Raw genomic sequence first — 22,044 nt, 5'->3', positions numbered from 1 at the left:
TCCAGGGGGGGGGGGCAGGGAGCCCCCCCCCCCCTGACTTTAAGCCCTGGGTATTGTGGCTGCGGTAAACCTGCCGACATGTCTCAATCCGTTTGCTTAATGACTACGTGCGATCCGAAAAGGTAATAATTAAGTAGTGTATACTGATAGGACAAACATCGCTTGAATGAAAATCCAACTTTTGATCACAACAATGACGGATTTATTTTATGTGCCTCGATCCTCAATGCACAGCAGTTTCTTCGGCTTCCAAACTTCCAATCGCTCGCCCTCTGGAAAATGAAGAAGGCTAAGCTTCTGACATGAACTGTAATGATCAAATACGTTCATTTCACACGTGTGAGTGTGACGTATGAGATCACGTGGTTTCCTGATGCACGTAATAGTTTGTGATTGCTTCGAGAAGGTGTGCACGCAGCAGTGTTATGCCTCCTTTGATCCCACCGACAGGACCCTGTCCGTGACATATGTGTATTAGAACGGGGAATATGGTTTTGGTTCTTTGTTCTTGGTTTGCGCTAGTTGAAGTTTCATATTTCAAGAAAACTTTACGGCGCTAGCTAAAACACGGACACAACGGAACACAATGACAGGACGGGCGCCATCCGTCTATTCAGCTGTGTTCGTGTTTTAGTTTGCGTCCTAAAGGGTTCTTGGAATACTGCCACTTGCGCTTCTTTTTTTTTATGTAACCGGTCAGGGGCGTAGCCAGAAATTTTTTTCAACCATACTCTATGTATGTTCGTGCGTGCGTTTGTATGTGCGGTATATATACGAAAGAAAATTGAAAAATTTGGTGGTGGGGTTGAACCACCACCCCCTGGCTACGCCCCTGACCGGTCAGTTATACGTGTAACCGTGCATTGCCTTGCGCAAACCGCGCCCGAATGTCGGGAACCTTCTAGAGTTTAGAATGTTCTGATAAGCTTGAGCGCGCAACGCGAACAGTAGAGTTTATTCTGGAATTAATGCCGTCAACAACGAGAAGGCTGGAAGCTTCGATGCCAATGTAGAATGCCGACGCGCCTTGCCGCAGACGGATAACGACGGCCGACGCTCTGTTCGCCGCTATCAGTGTACAGCGTGTAGTGTGTACTTTGGCTTTTCGTTGCCAGGGCACAAGTTCGCCCAATAAAGATCGAGTTTCGCCTTTTAATAGCCCGAGTGCCGTCTTCTTAGCCGTGACGACCACGTGGCAATATGATCACATATGTGCCTTTGTATTGGTGGTATAATGATTTTATTGGTGGCGAAGTCATGTATTTTTTTTTTTTTTTCACTTTGAAACACGCACGAATATAGCTCACAAGCTCAAGTAATCCTTCACGAGGATCTCAGCTCTCCGACGTCGAGCGGAACGCTGACGCCCTGGACGTTGCCGTTGTCCGGCTGCTTGACCAGTTGCTGCACGTACGTCTCGGGCAACTTGTGCTCGATTGCTCCGGCCACGATGACCGCCTTGTAGAAGAGCGAAGGCACGCCTCTCTTCCCGGCCTTTGTGTGTCCGTAAATGTACGTCCGGCAGACCGCCTCTTTCCGGATGACAGCTTTACGGTAACGTCCAGCCTTCGTAGTCGCTCTCTGTCTGTGTTCAACGAGAAAAAAATATAATGTAAAAATATTAGCGCAGCTTGCATGCACTACTACGCGCAAGGCTGGCTCACAGCAGAGCTGGGGAGCACCCTGGTCTTGGCTTGGCTAGGCTCTTACTCTTTCAGTCTCACCTCTCTCTTTCCCATCCTTTGCTATGTGTGCTCTCTCTCTTTTCTTTTCTCCTTTCTTTTGTGTCTGTTTCTCTATATCTTTCTCTCTTTATGTCTTTATTTGTTTGCTCTCTCTCTGTTGTAGTTCTCGCCTTTTATATTTTCCCTCTTGCTTCCCTTTCTGTCCTTCTGTTTCTCTATCTCTTTCTCTCTATACTTTAATCGTTCTCCCCCTCCCTCACTCTCACTTCCTTTCCCATCACCCCGCAAGACTACGCTACGCTCTGCTAGCGCGCCTGGATAGCCGAGTGGTCAGGACGCTCGCATTCGGTCGTGAGTGGGTTCGAATCCCGCGTCGCCAAGAATTTATCTCTTCTCTCTCTCTCTCTCTCTCTCTCTGTACTCGTTCTCTCGCCCGTCCGAGTTATTGCATCCCACACCGGAAAAATCGGCGCACATGTTCTGGCAGCGAAGCAGAAGAGGACGAATAGCGAATGCCGGTTCATCACGATGATAATTCTAGCTACGACACACGGCAAACGTCGACCATAACAGCTCTGCTGTAATATAGGTGTTGCGTTATGAAACGTAAGTCATGAAATACGCGTGTAAAGTTATTGTTATCAGCAACGCAAACTCAGTGAGTCTATCACTGCAATGATCGAAGAAAGCCCGCAGGGTGCAATTTCCCAGTTCATGCGTCTGTCCGATTGAGTTTTTAGGCCGCGTTGGCTCCGTTCGGAGCTTACGCGGCAATCGTGATCGAAAAATCCGATTCCTGTCGGCATCGATCCCGATATGCGACGTTATTTCCTATATGTGATCGCCCATATATGTGACACCATTATCTGAGTTGGTCAAATACTTTTATTTGTATTTTATTTTGAAACGTGTATTTAAACGTGTTCATACTCGTGCTAACACCGTGAATATCTTCGAAAGATAATGCAGTTTCCTTTTCTTTCTTAATATGCTTGGGTAAAAAAAATATATATGCCGCGTGTCTATGTGCAACGCTCGACATTTTTTTTTTTTTTTTTGCTTTGTACTTACCGGTCTAGATTATGGACGTCTTGTTTCGGGACTGCCCATATCACACCGTGCGTGATTTTTCCGTCGCACTTTCGAGCGCCAGCACTGGCACCTCGCCAGCTTTCGAAATAATCGAAGAAGTCGACGTGGTAACCCTGTAAACAGCATTTTTATTTTTTTTAATTATTTTTAATACGTCTTGCATGTCGGTAGTCGAGCCCGCGACTTTATATTCACTGGCACACATCATAGTCTCCGAGCCAACGAGACGCGCAGGTACATATGCACTCTCGTAGATAACATCTCAAAAACATATACGTATAGGACGTCTAATAGAAACGCGAAGTCAGTTCAGATTGATAAGTTATTCTTGACCGTAGATTATAAGAGAAAAGGATGCTCATTAAAGTGATTTTACCGTATTTGGCCACATTGGGGCGATAAATTCCCGAACTTGCTCTGTCGTTATCAGCCTTGGCACAATGACTAAGCTTTAGGGGGACACCCTTCAAAATCTGTGACCACGGCGAATTGGTGCGGAGATAATTCAGGCGGCGTCGCCACCTATACTTTCTTTCTGAGCGTCTTCTAGCTTACCAAGCGTCTTTTCGCGAAAGCAGGTGCTTTTGGCATCGTGCAAGGCACTGGTTCGCCGGGGTAGGGGGTTGGGGGGGGGGGTTTCACCTCCACGCCCGAAATTTTGCAAAGCACACAATACAAACAGACCATAAAGAACGTTCATATAAAGCCGACAAAAAAAAAAAAATTCTTGGCTATGGCGCTGTGGAAGGGTAATTTACTGAAACAAGCGAAATCTTATTTTTTCTCTTCTTTCTCTTTGGTGCGCACACTTTTGTTTGAACGTTATACGTGTTCGTGTCACCCGTAAACAAGCTCAAAATCTCACCTCCACTCGCCGATGTCCAAAAACTTGGCCGTCGGGTTGCAAATGTGTATGCGGCGCGACCACATGTTGCTGGCGTAGGCGAAGTACAGGATATCGTCCGGTTCCGAGTCTGCTTGGTCGTCGAAGTCATCGCCTGCGATCCGCGGGTTCTGTGACTGCGATGACCGTGTCAGAGTCGCCGTTGCAGTTAGAGCGTCGTTGTGTGTGCTGTGGTGCTTCGGTCAGGGGGTCGGGAAAACGAAATTAAACTGACCTACAAGGAGAACAAGCGCCGATGTAGGCAACGCAGCTCCGGTCGAAACGTGATACTCGGCCGGTTCTACCACTGCAGTGCTTCCGCTCGAGTAAAACAAAACGCACAAAAGCGTGCTCCCTGCAGACAACGTGTATGCTCGCGCCTAAAACGAGTGGCCGAAAACGAATACGTATATACAGCGCTGTATGGCAGGCACACGGAGACCCTCTACCGCGTGTAATTTGCCCATAAGGGGGGGGGGTAAATGCGCAAGGGCCGGGGGGGGGGGGCGTCATCCAGCAATAACCCTGGTAGCACAAAACATTGCTGCAACATTGTCATAGCGTTGCCTTTCAATGTTGTTACAACGTGGATAATGTCCGCCTGCAGTAGCATTCCCGCAACATTGACAAGAAACATTGCAACAACATCGCTGAATCATTCAGGCAACGTCGCTAAAACATTATTTAATATTGCAACAACATTTTATTAACGTTGCTTTCGCAGCATTGCAGCATTAGAGAAACGTTTTGCACGCATGCTGCACACCATTCAGGCAGCATTGCTGAAGCATTAAATAATGCTATAAAATGGTTATTAACGCTACTGCCACAGTACTGAAACTTAGAAAAAAACATTTTCGTGCATCCTGCACCTCACTGAAGTAGTCATTTTGAACCATTAGGTATCCCTGCACTGACTGTCTTTTTGCAGCACAACAGTCAATCAAAGGTGAGCAGGAAACAAAATTGTATGGAAGACACTTTATTGTCCCCGATATGACACTAATAATCTGATGAATCCTCTTCCCTGATGGACACATCTGGCATGCAGGCTCCGATGTCGCTCGGCTGCTGAAAAAAATTAAATTATATTCATGCATTAGTCTTAACAGAAGTCATTCATAAGGCTCATAATAATTCGTGCCTTATCAAGATGTCATGGTTTTAAAGAATACCACCACAGAAATTAGGCAAAGAGTTTTTTTTCCGGCAGCTGTTGATGTCACCTTCAAATACAAACATATATTTTTCCAGGGAGTTGTATAATACACAGCCCTTTCAAAAATGTGCATGAAGAGTAGTGTAGCTCTTGCGTCTGAAAAAGATACTCGTGTCACCAGAAGTGGCAATCCCTAGTATGAAATTTTTGAGCCCACTAGCGAGCCCAATGTTTATGCTGGCGGGAGGCCACGTGACACTGCATCTTCAAGATTACGTGTGAAGCAGTGCAGAGAGACAAGGCACAAAAGGAACGAAGCGACAGGACACACCGCTGCATTCGCAAGTAGTTTATTTTGAAAAAAAAAAACAAGGTTATTACATACATACCAGCGTACATGTGACAATGACTTTCAAGTTATAACAGTTTCCGGTGATCTCCCAAAAAAGAGACTTCACAATCACTCAGAACAACGGACGCTTGGCTGATACAATCACCTTTTTCTTTTACGGACGTGGAAAGCCTCCGATCACTTCCCTGGTCTGACTTATCCTTGTGATTGGAAGTGTCTCAGTTCAGGGAAAAGCGGCGTGCAACCACATTCCAAGCAATGCGTTTAATGTGTGAATGAACATTGTTGTTAGGGATACCCTTGTGTTCTGAAAGCCATGTGTGTAACGATCAATAACAAACAATGTTCATTCACACATTAAACGACATTGCTGGGAATGTGGTTGCACACCGCTTTTCTGTGAAACTGAGATACTTTCTATATCACAAGGATCAGCTGACCAGGGAAGTGATGGAGGCTTTTCCAGGTCCCTAAAAGAAAAAGGTGGTTGAATCAGCCAAGCACTGGTGTTCGAGCGATTGTGAAGTCTTTTCTGGAAGATCACCGGAAACTGTTATAACTTGAGTCACTGTCACACGTGGTACACTGGTATGTAGGTATTATACCCTTGTTTCTTCAAAATACACTAGTTTGCAAGTGCAGCGGTGTCCTGTCGTGTTCGTTTTTTTTTTTGTGCCTTGTCTTCGTGCGCTGCTTCACACGTAACAACATGAACTATCACCAACTCGCTGAACTTTCAACTTCATCTTCAAGAGCTGCAAAATTTATATTCAACAAGGGCACTTGCTATCCTCCTTTGTACTAGTGAGTGGTTGAATGGACTAGGCTTTCACAAGCACGGGCGCATTGCATTTGTGTACATGCTTCACAGTGTCCTAGAACTGTATTACACTGCTACACACAAGGCAGCAGGTTCAATTCCCGGCCACGCTGGCCATATTTTGTGGGAGCACCAATGCACACATGCTTGTGTACTTCTGCTGCTCCTGGCATGTGTTTTCAACATGTCACATCAAAAGGCAATAAGATATGTCGCACTCTTGAATTGAGGAGAGACGTGGTACTTTAAAACATTTCTTTAATTCTTAATCGATTTTGACGGAAATTGCAAGTTTAAGATATTTGTGTGCGAATTTCAAATATGCAATTGTTATTTTTTTTATGATAAATAGTTTCCAGGATATCAGACAAATACTTCTTTGTTTAAGGCCTAATTAGCTAATTAACCGCAACCTGCACTAATGTGCAATCCACAGAATACATTCAGAATGTAGTGTGGCGTAAAGTATAAATCATTGCTTTAGGCCATTTCCAAGCAGAGTCGTGGGCTGTTGCACCTGATTTTAAAAAATGCCCTCAATAATACTCAAAACAAAACCTTCATTTATAACATTTCCTCATGAAAGTACTACAACAAAATTTGCCTCATGACACTTCGCATCTACTTATATCAGAAGCAAAAAAAAAAAGAAATCAATGATAACCCAGGTATAACAAAAGATATTGCTCCTCCATCACAGCAAAAGCATGAAAAATTGTTTGCTGTTCGCTTTCAATTTAAAGGGCAGGATGCATGATTTTGGTTTTTAAAGTAAGATATGGATAGCAAATGACAGTATGCTACTGTATGCAGCAATGAAAATTGTAACCAGGTGCAGAATGATGTCAGGAATGTGAAAAGATGAAAAGACAATGACAGAAGAAAGACAAAAATGTTTGGCACAACAAACATTTCTTTGTGTAACACAGAAAATGTTAAGGCTAGCAAGCCACATAATCAAGGCACATAATTAGGACTTAGTAAAGTTAAGTGGTGTTGCAGAAGAAAGACATTGGGTACCATTTCTGAATCCTTGAAGGAGCATAGCGCAGCCAGTCTGCAGCATATGAACGTTTCGTACATTTTCGGCAATCCGCCGCCGTCTCCGACGAGATAACACTTCACCAATCGAACTTCTTCACATCCGCACAATACACATGTCACCGCGACGCCGCCAACGGAGCACAGTCACAGAACACTACACCCAGAGAACATCATCTTGACTACACACAGCAAAGGTGCTGCGTCAACACGTGGTATACAATATACAAGCAGGTGAACGAACCGCAACGCACATGGTAGCGGACTGGGTTATAAGTGGTGTTATTACATAATTTATTATAAATAATATAATGCGGCCTGTAAATTAGACAGGAAACGCTACAGCGGCAGCTGCACTGACTGTTAATAACTATTGAACGTTTCCTTGTCACGTTCGTGCCTCCATTTCGGGTTTTCTAGGTATCACACTGCGGCGCGCAAATTCAAATGTGTCCGCACGACGTCTGACGACGTCGGTGTCCGTTCTGTCTGCTTAGCCTAACTATACTGCCTTGAACCGGGTCACGATTTTATTTTATGACTACATATCCGTGGACTATGATTAACAGCTCGGCGCTCCACGAGCTACATGGCTTGCAAGGAGTTTGTGAATGTTCGGACAGTGAACAGATAGAGCTCGACAAATAAAATACACCAAAAAAGGGACTTACCACGTTTCCCAATGCTGCAGGGACCCATCGCGTAAGAACTTCACGAAGGTCGTACTCGAACAGAATGAGAAAAATCGCCAGCATGGCGTGCACAAAGGAGGTGATTATAACGTGTTTTTTGCGCGGCGGGCGTACTGGCGGCGGGATTGTGCAGCTTAATTTGATCGCTGTAGTGTTTAAGAATCTGCTTGAGGTGTATGCATGCCTATAAAAATTCTAGGCCAGAAAATAATGCTCTACGGTTGCTCTCGTTTGCTTCAGCGAGTTTGCGCTTATAGTCGGCCGCACCGTCCCCGCACGTCATCTCCGCAGGTGTTGCCTCAGACTTCCGCTGCATGCAAACAGCGCAACAATGGCCTCTAAGACGTCTATAACTTTATTTTTTTTAATGACGACGTTGCCTACAACTACTTATTGTGGATTAAACAGGTTCTCAGATATGTTTTATCATACGCAGTAGATAATTTGCTTGGTTGTCAACGAGTAAATCTCCGAGTAACAAGTACGAATCTAGGAGGCCGTGCTACAGCTTGGACATGCAGTCGTGTTTGGACTTTGCAAGTGCCAAAACAGGCTACGATAATGCAGAAAAAAATGTGGTCACAATTTTTTACATTCATTTTAAAGTGACGACCATTGAGATACGGTTGCATCGTGCGCCGTATCACGAGCCAGAATCTGGGAAGTCAGCATAAACTCGCGTTGCTGTGATTAATTTCGCAGATGAAGTTTTCTCCTCCATTTATCGATTCTGCTTCAATACATGCTCATGAGTGCATCAAGTTGAGGCAAGTCGCGAAAGTTGAAAGATTAAAAAAAAAGGGCGCATGCGATGTGCTAGTGCTTAAAGAAAATATTGTGATTTTAGGGTACCCTGCAGCGTTTTTTGCGTGCACGCCATTCTTGCTAAGTGCATAGGCAAGTGTTTCGATGTTCCGCTTGAATATCGCCAGCGAATGTTGCAGTTACATCGACGGGATAATGCTGCGCCGTTGTCTACCGACATCGCGTTAACATTGTTAAACAACGTTTCATCAACATTGCTGGAAAGCAATGCCAACGTTTCAGGAGTTGTCAATGTTGCAGCAACATTACCATAAGTTGTCCAACGTTGGGCACCAAAACGCAACATTCGAAACATTGCTGTAATGTTGCAGCAACATCTTGTGCTACCAGGGAATGGTAGGCTTTCTTTCCCCAGTGTGGCATGACTGTGGCAAGATTAGCCAATAGTGTGTAACGCGTGAAATTGGCTGGCGATAGAGAGAAGGCCGGGACCTATTGGCTAATCGAGCTGTGTAGCTTATCGCTGCTGCACTGAAAAATATTATGCGAAAATTTTGAGTTTTGCATGTATATAGTATATATACACGCACACATACAAACACACGCACAAACATACACAAAGTATGGTTAAACACCCCCCCCCCCCCTTTTTCCCCTTGAAAAAGATATCTGGCTACAGTCCTGCATTGTACAAGCCACTATTATGATAACGATCGAAGCACGAAATGAAAAAAAAAAAAGAAAAATACATTCACAGCGGCTGAAACTATATTTTAATTGTAACGACCTACGTAATTTTTTATTATCGTATTATACGTCGCTACGAATTGCGATGATAACAAAACGCGGTGCCCTATCTAATGATGAACAATGATGGACGTAAAAAAAATAGCAATACATTTTTAATAAATTACTCATATTCTATTCTCGCTTCCATTGTAGTGTCATCGAAGTGGTGACTTCCAGCGTGTAGGCTCGTAAAAATTCATCAAATGCGTTTTCTTTCACGTCCTAATTCCCGTGTCCTGCTTTGCTCATGGGAATTCCCATGTCCTGCTTTGCTCGTGTGCGTCGGAGGCTGTTCAAGTGTATCGTTTCAGAAATTTTCCGTTGAAATATTAGGCAGGAGGGTCTGCATTTTTTCTTAAAAGGCAGCGAAATCGTCCCAACATTCGCATTAAAAATTGAGCGGTATGCGTGCGTCTGATCGACATACATGCATGAATAGCGTACGCTAAGTTAGCGTTAGCGTTTGCGACCCGCTATTTTCCGTCACTAAACGGGAGCCCGCAAGCGGTTAGCGAACGACGCATGCGCAGTTACGAGAAAAGCCAACGCAAAGCTTTGCGTACGCTATTCTAAAACTCCCTATTATTGTCGAACGAACAGGCAATATTTGTCGAGTGTAGACATCTAAATTGTCCGCTCACATGAACGCGCTGCCACATCTATGCACTATACGTTTATTTTCGTATACGCGAAGCTTGAATTCACATGTACGTGCATTACCGTGTGCGTAGCGTAATAAAAGTAAATAACCGATGCACTGCCTGAGCCCAGTGCTGCTTAGCTTCGGGGATCGGGCGAGAACCGGCGCATTCAGCATGGTATGGCCGATGGCGAGAATCAGCACTTTACGATATTACTTATATCATAGTCCCATATCAACGCCTCCTCTGGAAAGATGCCTGCCGCGTGAGCCAAAAACCTCCTGCCCTACCCTTTCCCTCCTTCACCGTTTCTAATGAGGGCAGTAGCTGGCGATCCTTGCGGTGGCCGCTTGCAACACACATTTGCGCATGCGCACATTACCCCTCTCGACGTCACACACGTCAGCCCCATTGAAAACAATAGGGGAGAACGTGGCGCCATCTCTCGACAAGTGTCCACAACTCAAGGCAGGACGGCTGTAATGGGATAGCCAGCAGTGTTGTACGGAACGGCGTTCCAAGGAACGACGTTCCAGGAACTAGTTCCTTTTTGGAGGAACGGAGGAACGCCACCGTTCCATTGAGGTTCGGTGGAACTGTAACGGTAACTCGTTACGTTTACGTAGGAACGGCAGAGGGAACGGAGTTCCTTCTGTAAACGTTCCTCGGCATTGAATAGGGGCACGCACGCAGAACGTCATGCCGAACTGGGCGGCTGGGCGACCGCGTGAGGCGCAAAATCTACCGCTTGCCTGTCACTTGACTATATAAGCTGCAGCCTGATTCAGGGAAGCGCTCAATGCCGAGACCGGCCACGTGCGGAAGGCACAGCTGATGTTTTCTCTTTGTCCGAGCCAGTCTGACAGCAATAAGGGGTCGTGCTGGAGCGTAGACACATTGGAGAACTTTTACTTGACATTCGAGAATAATCGAACCCCACAGTAAGGCCGCCACCTGTGAAGGGCGCGCTATCTTTTTACCTCGGTGACTTTTTTGTTCGGCCTACTCGAAAGTAGCTTTGTGTGTGTGTGTGTGTGTGTGCGCGTGTGCGTGTGTGTGTGCGTGTGTGTGTGTGTGTGTGTGTGTGTGTGTGTGTGTGTGTGTGTGTGTGTGTGTGTGTGTGTGTGTGTGTGTGTGTGTGTCTTCGAACGGCTCGAATCATCGTTGTGAATCTGATGTTTGACGCGCATGGGACAGAGAAACCAATCACAACGCTAGAGGCCGCGGAAAGGGAGTGAAGCACCAAATGCTAACCACCGTAATTCCGCGCGGTGGACTCCCACTGCGCATGAATGGCCTTGGGCCCCTATGTAACGGTGGCGAAGTCACTCTTTGGTTCTATCCCCTACATTAAGCGCATTGCCGCGTGCAGCGTACGCTTCCGACATTTTATTGGCTTTTTGTTCGCGCGCTAGGCGACTGCCAAGCTTCGGCTAAGTTCCTGCGAATGTTATTTCTCGTCGCGTGGTCTTTAGCGGTTGGCTAAAGGTTCTTTACTAAGTTGCGATATGTATTCTGGACAGTATTTTCTACTCACACCACAATATTTATTAGCTCTCATTAAACGCCTACGTATATTGTACTTTTCGATGTAGCTTCGTGCAACAAACTTATTTATATTGGTGTATGTGCGGAAATTTCTATTTGAATACCTGAAACGCGGTATACTGAGTGCGCATTTGAAGACTGACGTGGAAAGTATACCATGTGTGTTGCGCTTGAAATAGATGAGCACGAAAGGTGCAGTTAGACGCGTCTGTAGTATGGCCGGTGGTCTAAAAAAATTCGTCTAGGAGCATTTCTTTAAATTCCTTGTATTTGCATATAACCGGCTTCCGGCGATTTCAAATTTGTTAAGTATATGTAGCTCGATGTGAACTTAAATTGATCACATCATTTCGCCTCGGGATTGTCCGGCACTGTGATTTCATTAAAAAGTCAAATGTAACGTTAATGTAACGACACGTTCCAATTTTCGGAATGTAACTGGAACGAGTTCCTTTCAGATTATGGGAACTTGTAACGGGAACTCGTTCCAAGGTTGGGAAGGAACGAGGAACGAGCTTCCGTTCCCGTTTTAGAGGAACGTGTACAACACTGATAGCCAGCGACGCTGCAGGCATGTTTCTAGAGGAGGCGTTGCTTATATCTACCAATGCGTCCTACCAATGACTCGAACTTGACTTGTGCGTAATAAAAGTAAATAACCGATGTAGAAATTGGAGGACAAAAGAAAAATGCCATCAGCACTTTGCTGCTTAGCTTCGGTACAGTGTTCTAGTACACTGTAGCTTCGGGGATCGGACGAGAACCGGCGCATTCAGCATGTATGGCCGATGGCGAGAATCAGCACTTTACGATATTACTTATATCTACCAATGCGTCTTACCAATGACTCGATCTTGACTTGTGCGTAATAAAAGTAAATAACCGATGTAGAAATTAGGACAAAAAGAAAAAGAAATGCCATCAGCACTCGGTGTTCCCAGGTGGTCTCCCTCACAAGTACTGACCGAGCCCAATGCTGCTTAGCTTCGGGGATCGGACGAGAACCGGCGCATTCGGCCGATGGCGAGAATCAACAGTTTGCAATACTACTTATACCTACCAATGCGTCTTACCAATGACTCGATCTTGCCTAGCTACAATTAGCGGCAAGCAGCACATAATTCTCAGCACGAGAAACTCAATAGCACCCACGGATGAGTGAATGTGCGTGTGCGTTTTTTCGTGCGTGCGTGCTGCCGCGACCGGCGATCCGCTTTGTTCAGTTGGTTCAGTTTCTGCACGTACAAGGGTGGTCAAAAGTTCCCAAGCCACTCATACAGAATAGTGGCCATCGAATTTCTGACCGCCCCCCGTGCCCAACACCCAACATCTCTAACGTGCTGTTAAAAATTTTGTTAAAGTCGCTAATGATTACAGCGCCAGCTTGCGCGCAGCGGCCATATTCGTAACACAGTTCCGAGTTGCATACGAGTGTCGCTACTAAGCAACGAAGGTTCTTCTTTTGGCAAAGCCGCGTGCAACGTGCTGTCAAGAGTCTGCACCGGCACACCGGTAAGACTTTATACTCAATCTTCTATTCAAAAGACAATTCAGAATGGCTCCCAAGAGGAACAACATGGTGCCCAACGGCCACTTCCACAAGGACTGGCAGCGCTACGTGAAGACGTGGTTCAACCAGCCGATGCGCAAGAAACGCCGTCACGCACACCGCGTGAAACGTGCCCGAACCATCGCGCCGAGGCCCGTCAAAGGTTGCCTGCGACCCGTGGTCAGGTGTCCGGGCTTCAAGTACAACACGAAGCAGCGCCTGGGCAAAGGTTTCTCCCTGGAAGAGCTGAAGGCCGCGGGCATCGCCAAGAAGGTCGCACGGACCATCGGCATTTCCGTGGACTACAGGCGCCGCAACAAGAGCGTCGAAAGCCTGCAGCATAACGTTCAGCGTCTCAAGGAGTACCGCTCCAAGCTGATACTGTTCCCACGCAAGGCTTCCAAGCCGGCGAAGGGCGATGCGACGGCTGAGGAACAAAAGCTCGCCACTCAGCTGCGCGGAGTCGTCATGCCGCTCAAGAAGAGCGTCCACCGAGAAAAGCCCCGAGTTCCCACGGAAGAAGAGAAGAAGTACTGCGCCTACGTGCATCTGCGGCAGGCGAAGGCCAAGGCACGTCTTTGGGGCAAACGGGCGAAGAAGGCCCGCGAAGCGGCTGAGAGCATGGAGGCTCAGGCACCAAAGAAGGGCTAGCATGTCTTCTTGTGTGAATAAACTCATGTTTAAAAGAAAGAAGCGCAGCGTTTAGTGTTTTTTATTCGCAGTGTACTTCTATGTCTGCACGGTACTGCAAATCATTTGCGTATTGTGCTGCTCTCTTCTTTTGCGTTGCCTTGGTCAATTTATTTCAGCTCATTGATTAAGGCTTACGTTGGGACTGGTTATAATAACGTGCCCGCAATTTTAATGCAGCGTACAGTCCAAGCGCGCACAGGAACTCGAAACAAGCACAAATGGGTGGTTCTATCTGTGCTCGTTTCGTTCACATGTCCATTTCTGAACTTCGTACACTGTATTAGATGTGTTTCAGGTCACCACCTGGAGTTGCCACCATTGGAATGGCCAACAATATGACATCTTCAATGTAGAATGAGCTTGTTCCTTATGGCAAGATAACTCGACAAGCTTCATGAAAGACACCAATTATTGTTGAGGAAAGAAGGGCAGCTTGAACAAGCCCGTGACTGCACATGCATCAGTAAGCTTGGTATTACGCGAGACTATCATCAAAGAGATGGTTGAGATTTAGGCATGTTGGTAAAACAAGAGAAGTGCCTGGTAGCAGGTTCAAACAGTAACAAAGAAGACTGGACCCCACTAGTGCTGGCAGTCTAATGTGGTTTAGACGTGTCGGAAAGAATGCACAACATCAGGTGTGTTATAATGGTCTTCACCACTGTCTTTATGTGTGGTGCATAGACTAACAGAAGCTGTGGCCTAGCAAACATTTTTTGTGCAGGAGAATCTGTTTCTGGGCTTGTTGGTACATACTTGAAGAAAGGTGGAAAAAAAAAACGGCTTACGGATGCGTACACAAGATGAGAAGACGACAGACACTCGCTGGAACTAGCAACAGGTTTAATGAAACCATCACACACAATGTTCCCAGGAAATCCAAGCGCGCATGCGTCGTACATAAAACAGGTGTGATTCACACAGTGTGCCTTCACTGTCACTATCAAAGAAGGAGATTGATTATTTAGAAAAATGTGGTTACTGATGTCATTCTCTCTTTCTTGGAAAAACTTTTTTCCATTTTTTGTGTGACAGAATGATCCACCAGAAAGCTTGGAAATTTATGGCACTGCTGAGAAATGTGACCCATTCTTACCAGACTGTACGTATCCATTACGCTGCAAGCCCAGCCAGACACGTGCGCAACAAACTATTTATTAGACAATACTTTTCCGTTAACTATCACTTCCACAAGTCGCACACTCTCATAAACTCAAGTATCCGTTCACATACGATTGGAGCTTCTCAATGTCCACCCCGATGGTGCTATTCTGCGTCTTGCCGTTGTCGGGGATCTTCAGCAGTTCTTGCACGTAGCTGTCGGGTAACTTGTGTTCAATCGCTCCAGCCACAATGACAGCTTTGTACAGAAGCGAGGGCATATTTTTCTTTCCGGGCCTTGAGGCTAAGTAGAAGTATGTCCGGCAGTCCACCTTGTCCCCCGACGGCAACTTCACTGTTACGTTAGCAGCTTCGTACTCTCTCTCCTGCCTGCATTCAAAGACAAAGAAGGCACATTGACATTTAAAGACTAAGCATAAAGCAGTGATACTTTCTAAGAAATTTCACATGTCCTGTTAAGACCCAAACAATGCTTGCGGACATAACTACCTTTCCTAGTCAGTTCTCATTACTAACTACAGTATGTTAGCAATAAAAAAAAATATTTTCATTGAAGTACAGCTTAGAATAATGGAGAGCTGAGCTAGTTGGTAGGTATTCATGTTAAAAAAACACAAGAGACTTCTCTTTTGTGTCTGTGTTTGCATGCCCCACTGAAGTACTTAGATGTGTCGACATATGTCAGGAAACTAGACATCTTTTCGTGCTCTCTGTTGTAAGATTTTTTTCTTTGTTTGCCTGGTTAGCGCAAGTATTCTCACCTACTTCTCTGTTCGACAAAATGCGGTGAGTGTTACACAAAGAGGTGACAATGTGCGATAGGTTTCCATTTCCATAATGCACTCTGCATTTTCATGTCAGCTCATGGTATATGAAATACACTTCATGGCTGAATTTCACTATCTATAATGACATGATGGCCTTGACCAAATTATGTGCTATAGTTAATTCTCACAAAAACCAACGGCAAGGGGGATCAATGAGGTAATATTATGTAGGAATTCTCTATGCTCAATCGTGTTCCAATCAGGCATTGGAATGTCCATTGTCTCATGCAAGTTTTTGTTTCCTAACAATCCTTATTCCTTTCTAGTGAAACAATGATCCTATGTGACTGCAAGAGCAACAAAACCACAAGGGCTCTTAGCTTCGACTACCAGCCTAACTGCATGCCAACTCTTCCAGTTTCTTTTCTTACATGGCAAATGGCCACATTCATCTCATGGGTTGCCACTTTTTCCCAACATGCATCCAAATGAGTGCTTATTTGTGCTTTAATTACTCCTTGAAAGAACCTGTGGATGTAAGTGGACATAAGTACAGCAACCAAAGATGGAGCTAAATAATGCACACATTGCTACTATGGCGACCTTGCAAAATATTGTTGGTCACAAGCATGTGATGGGGCTATGAAACAGTAACACCACATGTTTTGTTGAAAAAATGTAAAAGTGTAGAGTTGCCACACAGTACTCCTGGCAATTAGTGCAACATTTCGAGGAAATATACAAATGCAAGGGACCTCTGATAGCACATCCAGTGGCGTATCAACTCGTTCGCGAGTGGGGGGGCCGGCGTCGCTCACTCTGTCCATCGTGTACGTATGTACGTATATATATATATATATATATATATATATATATATATATATATATATATATATATATATATATATATATATATATATATATATATATATACATTGGTGTGAGTGTCTAGAGAGAGAGAACTGAATTTACCCTCAATTTGACACAATTTTTTATATTCATATAGGTGATGTGATTTGCTTTTCAAAACTGTTCTCTGAAATCAAAGATGAATCTGCACAAACACATTGTGCAGGCTTGGCCACCCTATACAGCGACAACACAGCAGTGTTTAATAATATCTTGGAAATATTACTGTCAAGTTTCAAAAGTAGAGCCACATTTAACCTGTTCTTCATCTGAGCATTCCATCTGCAAACTTCACAGTCTCAGTTTGGCTTTGTAAATACGATGAGTATAAAGAACCTGCTATGACTCTAGTACCCTAAATTCTCACTTATTAAACAAAACAGGTGGCTGACAAAGCAAGGTACTTTGTAGAAGTCTTCAGAATAAGCCGAGTGCCAATTTCTTTACTGTTAGAGCCCTCTGATATAAAGTAAGTTTCTAAAGAAGACCAAGTTCAGTCGATTAATATTTATGGAAACCACATTGAGCTGGTTGTGTATACTATAAGATGACTACGAATGATATAATGACTACCAATTTATATACTAGGTGTCGTTCCTTGCCCTCCTACTTTTCTCAGCTTAGGTTGGGGAACAGGAAAGCGGTGAAGTGGCCCTTTACTCCTCCCCTCCGGCTCCTCCAAGTAAATAGCCTACGTAAACTGTGTAAGCTCAAATTTTCTTTGAAAAAATGGGGGCGATTATAGCGTTAAACTACCGCGCATTGTTTCCTTCCGTATAGGTCGTTAGCTGTTAATGATTGGTCGAAATTTTCTGGGTCATGCTCACAGCACCTGCTCATAACACGACACAACAAATCACGCGTAGGTGATCCACCGCGTAATGACCAGTTACGCATGACTACGTAAAATAATAATAATAATAAACTATTTTCAATGTGGCGTATTGTTGCTCATTGGTTATTCGCTACTCGTCAAAAATTTTCGGTGTGCCATAAAATCGCCTCCTTGTTACACAATGTCACAAGTCTCTGAAAACTCGCGGCGTTAAAATGAAGTGTGCACAATAAGCAGCGCATTACTGTGCTGAACAATAACTAATTTTTTTTTGTAATAGCCAGACAGTGTCTCATTCTTAACGTAATTCAAGAAGGCCGCCCGCCAATAACAGTGGCAGCGGCTACTTATAGAAGCCGGCGAGATGGATTCATGTGTGTATAATAGATACTTTTAATTGTAGTATAACGACGCTGAGCTGTTTTTGCACGTATACAACTCTGTGAACTCATCTTTGCTGACAGAGAGGTAGAGAGAGAAATAAACATTATTAGGAACAGACACAATCCTTTGCAGGTGGGCAGTTTTCTTAGTCCAGAAGACCGTGGACGCTGATCATCTCCCTGGTGAGGTAGATCAAGCTGCAGGGCAAACTTGAAAGCTGGGCTTCTCGATGTGTTCTGTCCACCGCCTTGTTACAAGTGCTGCGATAGCTGCAGGCTACCATATGATAAGCAAGGTGAAGCAGGCTAATCGGAGACTAAAGTGGGAATCTTTTTTAGCTCTCCTGGCTCAGTACAACTAAAATACTCGACACTTCTGCACACTGATCAACTAACCAGCAGCTTGGATATGGAGCAGTGGCAATGCTATTCATTTTCAAAGAAAGAAACTAAATTTCCTGGAAAAGGAGAGTGTTTGATCGGGCTATAAAACACTTACTGGTTCCCGCCCGTATTTGCGTCGCCGTTTACTAAAGTTTCAGGCCAGGCAGGACAAAATAAAATCATGACAGATCGCTGTAATGTTATAGAGCCCCTGCTGAGCCATAGCCTCCTCTGCAATGCTCAAGCGCAAGGCACGAAAGCGAATCGTAGGACCAATTTTATTACATAATTAGGTTATTGCGGCGTTCAAGTCAAACTTTGCCTGACTTATTAGTTTCCCAGTCTGTAGCCGACCATGACAACTGTTGAAAGTGGGGGGCGGAGCCCCCCTAACATTTTTCGGTGGGGGGGGGGGGGGTGCTAATGCCCCCCTAGCCCCCTCCGGTAGATACGCCTATGAGCACATCTCATGATGGCTGCCATATGCCGCCATCATGAGATATGATGGCTGCACATTATCAGACATTACTTTAAACAGCTTTTCATTATGAATGCTAATTAGCACTTCTTTCTCGTTCAGCACATTAGGTTAATTAATCAGTGTAAACAGTGTGCTAGGTTATTAACTTTTGCAAGCATGTTACATACAACCATCTGATAATAGATATTCTTCATCTCATGGTAGTTTACTTTCCTTGCATTCATGTTCCAACTGCTGTCGCATCACATGCAGCATCAATCTGCTGGCCAGATGTTGCGATCCCTTAGGTGTAAGGAGGTAGCAGTAATGTGGCTGGTCATGTGTGAAAATCTGCCACAGGCGGCACTAACAATTCAATGTGTAACACGTGCAGACATTGCCATATTCGAAACCTTTGGGCACTACAATAAAGATTCTGCTCTTTCAACTCACTGGTCGAGGTTATGGATGTCTCGCTTTGGAATTGTCCATACAACCCCGTGTGTGGTGCGTTCGGCACTCTTTTTCAGTATGGCAGCAGCGCCTTGCCAGTTTTCGAAGTCGTCCACGAAATCCACATAGTAGCCCTGCACACAGCGACATCCACATTGTCAGTTTTTACCACACATCACTTTATGTGGTCATAGTATTGCAACTGCAATGCGATTTTAACGACTGCCCATTTGGGAGAATGTCTCAGCTAGATCCTGCAGGACCGCGACTAAATTAGCAGTGGTAGAATCGTCGATGGCATGCGAATAAGACATCATTAACTATTGCAGAGCGCAGCAACCAGGTGTAAACAAGTGCTGCCGCGTTCCATTTAAAAACTACAAACTACAGAGCTTGCAGTCGCTCCCAAATGCTGTCTAGAAACCTCACACAAATCAGTTGATCTAAGTGGATAGTGGTTAAGTGGCAAATTCACTGTTTCATTTGAGGCTTTGAGACATTTCAACCGTGCATACAAATGGCATATGTTGCATTAAGTTCAGTTTTTTTTTTCCTTAAAGGCCCTCATTCAGGGCGTGTTATATAAGGGGCAGTCCTCTTACGTAACCACAACCTGAAAAAAGTGGCTAACAGGCACGGGGTACCTGTCTTATTCTCGGCACCGTGCAAGCTCGCTCAATTGTGTTCGTGATTACTATCTGATAGTAACAGGAAGCGTGGTTGTAAAAAAGACACTCCAAGCCATATGCAAGATGTGCTACAGTTGTAGTATACATGTTTCCATTATCCTCTGGCATGGCATATGTCAGCCAGACCGGACGCTGCGTGAATGAGCGAGCGAGGGAACATGAGCTATGTTTAAAAGGTAAAGATGGAGCACATTTGCCTGCGCATTGGCAGGCACATCAGTGTGAGCCACGGCTGGACAAGATTAGGATTCTTGGCAGAAGCAAAGATACGGCCGCGCGAGAATTGTTGGAAGCCTTCCACATCAGGAAACTGAGGGATTTGTGTATCAACAACACATCTATTTCCCTCTTCCCTGCGAAAAGTCGTTTGTTAGAAAGTGTGTTGATGGTGATGCGATGCGTGAAGGTTTGTTGTTTGGCACTTTGTGCAGGAACATGGTTGTTATATAGCCTGTGTACCATGTTGCAATAAATCAGCTGAAAGTTAGCGCTAGCACTGCTCCTCTTCCCTCCATTTTTTTCGTCGTTTTGCACTAGGTGACCATAGTTTTTTGGTCAATACAAGTAAGGGGTGGGATCACAAAATAGTAAGAACAAACAGCGAAGATTTGTTTAAAGTTGAAGATGATCAGTGATGCGTTCGTGAAAAGTAGACGATGAGATGATGATGACAATGTCTTACGGCACGTCGTTCCTCGCAACGTGCACAGCCACGGACACCTTGGGTAAATGCACCTGCTAAAGCAAATGCCAAGACAGCTGGGCTCATGTTATTGCTTAAAACGACATTTATTTAATTGGACATTAAAGCGCCATACGAATTCCTGGTCAGGTCTGGTTTCCGATATATGAACTATTGTTCCTTCCTACACTTGCAGTATAGGCGAGCCAGCCGGAATGAACCACTGGCCATAGATGCTTCGTCACTTATCCATCCAGATTGCCTCACTGAGCCACAGATGCTCAGTCACTGCATTGCAAGACGGGATATTTCCAAATGGCAGATCTTTCCACACAAACTGGCACGTCGTCTACAACAGCTTGCTATTGTGTCGATAATAACAATGAAAACAACAGACTTAATGCATAGGCGCACCACTGGAAGCATGCGTCAGAGGCTGTAGTTCACTTATTTTTGTTTAGTAAACGTCTCTCGCATGTGTTGAACGAAACCTTGCGTATATATGTAATAAAAACGTGAAACAATGCTCTATTCTTGATCAAGCTTGGAATCTATAGCATCTATAGCCTACATCTGCATTTTCTTAGTCTTTTTACGACTAGAGTTCGCCTTGGCGCTTTCTCCCAGACCACTGCAGGCCTTGATTACGAGTGATTAGGTGGAGTCGCTGACTCATTGGATCTATATAACGATAGCGATCAGCAGTACTCGTGATCAACGCAGACTGATCGCAGGTGGGCAATCGGCTGAGCGGTCCATATAGAGATGCTCCGCGTTTTGTTCGCGCTCATAAAGCTCGTACGTATGTAGTATATACATATGGGTACGTCACGCGCGCATGACGCGATCGACGCGCGCACCTGAATTAACCCTAGCTCGGAGCACTCACCTCTAGCTCAGCGATGTCGAAAAACTTTGCCGTCGGGTTGCGGATGTGCACGCGATGCGACCACATATTGCTGCCGTAGGCGAAATACAAAACATCGTTGGGGCTATGGCTCTTCCCTGCCGACGACGAAGTGCCCATGCTAGCTTGGGTCGCGACGTGTATTCGCAACGATACAGCTGATGTCGCGAGAAGCCCGTCGTGCTTCAGGACTGGCGACCGAGCGAACGAAAGAGCAGACTTCGAAGCTGAGCCCGCGGCGTCAGCGGATGACACATGACACGTAACGGCAGCCGGTTTTTATTACTGCCGCATGCTGTGCTGTAAATTTGCTCGCGCAGTCCGCAGCAGCTTGCATATGGATAAATACAAATTAAAACGCGATCACGGCAGGTGCGCGTATAAAAGTGCTCGAATTAAATAGAAGTCCTTATCAAGGGGCTTCGGGATTAGATAAGACGCTAGCGACGTCAATCGCCGTTTTCGCCGTGCGCCTAGCGTTGCTAGCGTCCGCTCACGACAGTCGTATCCCAGCAACTGCGTACACACCCGCAAACCTTGGAACTCGTGGTGGACATGCCCACGTTTACTGGACCGCTGCTTGTCGCGCGCTGCACGCGATGTAACATGCGTAGCCGTGAGCGAGAATCCCTGCGGAATAAAGCAGTTGGACGGGTTTTGGCAAACAACGGGTCATCTTTACTTTATTCGTCGTTGTTCTCATCGTTACAACTTGACTGATGAACAAAGGACTGCCGCAGGAAA

The 22,044-nt window shown here is 45.2% G+C and overlaps 2 protein-coding genes across 2 annotated transcripts; one reads left to right on the top strand and one right to left on the bottom strand.

The window, feature by feature from the left end:
• Positions 1–12,921: 12,921 nt before the first annotated feature.
• On the top strand, positions 12,922–13,709 carry LOC119404898 (60S ribosomal protein L13). The gene has a single exon (XM_037671588.2). The coding sequence runs from the start codon at positions 13,023–13,025 to the stop codon at positions 13,665–13,667; it is 645 nt and encodes a 214-aa protein (XP_037527516.1). The 5' UTR covers positions 12,922–13,022; the 3' UTR covers positions 13,668–13,709.
• A 1,170-nt stretch (positions 13,710–14,879) lies between these two features.
• On the bottom strand, positions 14,880–21,579 carry LOC119404896 (gamma-glutamylcyclotransferase). The gene is made up of 3 exons (XM_037671587.2): positions 21,283–21,579; positions 19,023–19,156; positions 14,880–15,200 (listed from the first exon to the last, which is right to left on the bottom strand). The coding sequence occupies exons 1-3, from the start codon at positions 21,418–21,420 to the stop codon at positions 14,915–14,917; spliced, it is 558 nt and encodes a 185-aa protein (XP_037527515.1). The 5' UTR covers positions 21,421–21,579; the 3' UTR covers positions 14,880–14,914.
• Positions 21,580–22,044: the final 465 nt, after the last annotated feature.

This window comes from Rhipicephalus sanguineus, chromosome 9, assembly GCF_013339695.2.
Source record: "Rhipicephalus sanguineus isolate Rsan-2018 chromosome 9, BIME_Rsan_1.4, whole genome shotgun sequence".
In the NCBI taxonomy this organism is placed as follows: domain Eukaryota; kingdom Metazoa; phylum Arthropoda; class Arachnida; order Ixodida; family Ixodidae; genus Rhipicephalus; species Rhipicephalus sanguineus.
This window is presented reverse-complemented; position numbering and strand designations above follow the sequence as displayed.